Source organism: Rhinopithecus bieti, unplaced genomic scaffold, assembly GCF_001698545.2.
Source record: "Rhinopithecus bieti isolate Rb0 unplaced genomic scaffold, ASM169854v2 scaffold_14271, whole genome shotgun sequence".
NCBI lineage: Eukaryota > Metazoa > Chordata > Mammalia > Primates > Cercopithecidae > Rhinopithecus > Rhinopithecus bieti.
The window spans coordinates 1-2,096 of NW_016847703.1; the positions used below are offsets into that span (position 1 = coordinate 1).

The following is a 2,096-nucleotide window of genomic DNA, read 5'->3' on the forward strand; positions in this document are numbered from 1 at the left end:
AACAGTTTCTCACTGCGCTGTTCTACGTCCTGGAGGAGGAGGAGGAGGAGGAGGACAGGGACGGCCATGCCTGGGACATTGGGGACGTGCAGAAGCTGCTTTCCGAAGAAGAAAGGCTCAAGAACCCCGACCTGATTCAAGTAGGGCACTTCTTATTCGGCCTGGCTAATGAGAAGAGAGCCAAGGAGTTGGAGGCCACTTTTGGCTGCCAGATGTCACCGGAGATCAAACAGGGATTACTGCGATGCAAAGCAAATCTTCATGCAAATAAGCCCTTATCCATGACAGAGCTGAAGGAGGTCTTGTGCTGCCTGTACGAGTCTCAGGAGGAGGAGCTGGCGAAGGTGGTGGTGGCCCCGTTCAAGGAAATTTCTATTAACTTGACAAATACTTCTGAAATGATGCACTGTTCCTTCAGCCTGAAGCATTGTCGAGACTTGGAGAAGGTCTCCCTGCAGGTTGCAAAGGGGGTGTTCCTGGAGAATTACGTGGATTTCGAACCAGACATTGAATTTGAGAGGTAAGAACTGTTTTCCCATCCCATGCTCCACTAGGAAGAGGCCAGCGTCTCTTGTGCCCTGTGGTTTACGGTCAGAATTTCCCTCTGGCTAGACTTCCAGCTTCACAGTTCAACATGGAGATGCGATTTGGCAATTAGGAATTGGGGCTTTTTTTTTTTTTTTTTTTTTGACAGAGTTTTGTTCTTGTTGCCCAGGCTGGAGTGCAGTGGCTCACTGCAACTTCTGCCTCCTAGGTTCAGGCGATTCTCCTGCCTCAGCCTCTCGAGTAGCTTGGACTACAGCCGCTTGCCACCATGCCCAGCTAATTTTTCTAATTTTAGTAGAGATGGGGTTTCATCACATTGGCCAGGCTGGTCTTGAACCCCTGACCTCAGATGATCTGCCCGCCTCGGCTTCCCAAAGTGCTGGGATTACAGACCTGAGCCACTGCACCCGGCCCGTCTGTACCCTTTGGTCTGCTGCACCACCTCCTTCCCCCTCGCCTGTCTTCACTCACTCAGCCCGGCCAGGAATTGAGGCTTAAAACACAGACTTTTAAGTGTTTAGTTTTCAGGTGGGAATGGTGCTGAATATCCCCAAACACTTGAGCCATTTCGTATATAACAATGGCAGGGAGGGAATTTTTTTTGTTTTGAGAGGGAGTCTCGCTCTGTCACCCAGGCTGGAGTGCAGTGGCGTGATCTCTGCTCACTGCAAGCTCTCTCACGAGTAGCTGGGACTACAGGCGCCCGCCACCACGCCCGGCTAATTTTCTTGTATTTTTGGTAGAGACGGAGATTCACTGTGTTAGCCAGGATGGTGTTGATCTCCTGACCTCGTGATCTGCCCGCCTCGGCCTCCCAGCACTTTGGGAGGCCGAGGAGGGCATGAGCCACCACACCTGTCTGTTTTATTTTTTTGTAAAACTTAAGATCTATACTCCTAGCAAAGTATGTGATTCAATATTGTTTACTATAGACACTGCTTTAGGTTGGTGCAAAAGTCATTGTGGTTTTTGCCATTGAAATGTGGTTTGCAGACACCCGTCCCCCGACGCAGGTACTAGGCATAGGAGATGACCGTGTGTTCTCCCGCAGGTGCACCTACGTAAGCCTTCCCAGCTGGGCTCAGCAGGATCTTCGCTCTCTTCGCCTCTGGACGGATTTCTGCTCTCTCTTCAGCTCAAAGAGCAATCTGAAGTTTCTGGAAGTGAAACAAAGCTTCCTGAGCGACTCTTCTGTGCGGATTCTTTGTGACCACATAACCCGTAGCACGTGTCATCTGCAGAAAGTGGAGTAAGCAGAAACTCATCTTGCGAGGGAGACCCTGAACCATGACTCAGCTTCTTGCCCCCCTTTTTTTTTTTTGAGACGGAGTCTTGCTCTGTCGCCCAGGCTGGAGCACAGTGACCGGATCTCAGCTCACTGCAAGCTCCGCCTCCCGGGTTCACGCCATTCTCCTGCCTCAGCTTCCCGAGTAGCTGGGACTACAGGCGCCCACCACCTCGCCCGGCTAGTTTTTTGTATTTTTTTTAGTAGACACGGGGTTTCACTGTGTTAGCCAGGATGGACTCGATCTCCTGACCTCGTGATCCGC

The 2,096-nt window shown here is 51.1% G+C and overlaps 1 protein-coding gene across 1 annotated transcript; it reads left to right on the plus strand.

Moving 5' to 3' along the window:
- Positions 1 to 8: 8 nt before the first annotated feature.
- LOC108525172 (NACHT, LRR and PYD domains-containing protein 7-like) lies at positions 9 to 1,812 on the plus strand (the record flags this gene model as incomplete). Its single annotated transcript, XM_017866232.1, has 2 exons — positions 9 to 520; positions 1,598 to 1,812. Coding segments are annotated over 2 exons (714 nt in total), but the record flags the coding sequence as incomplete, so codon positions are not given.
- Positions 1,813 to 2,096: the final 284 nt, after the last annotated feature.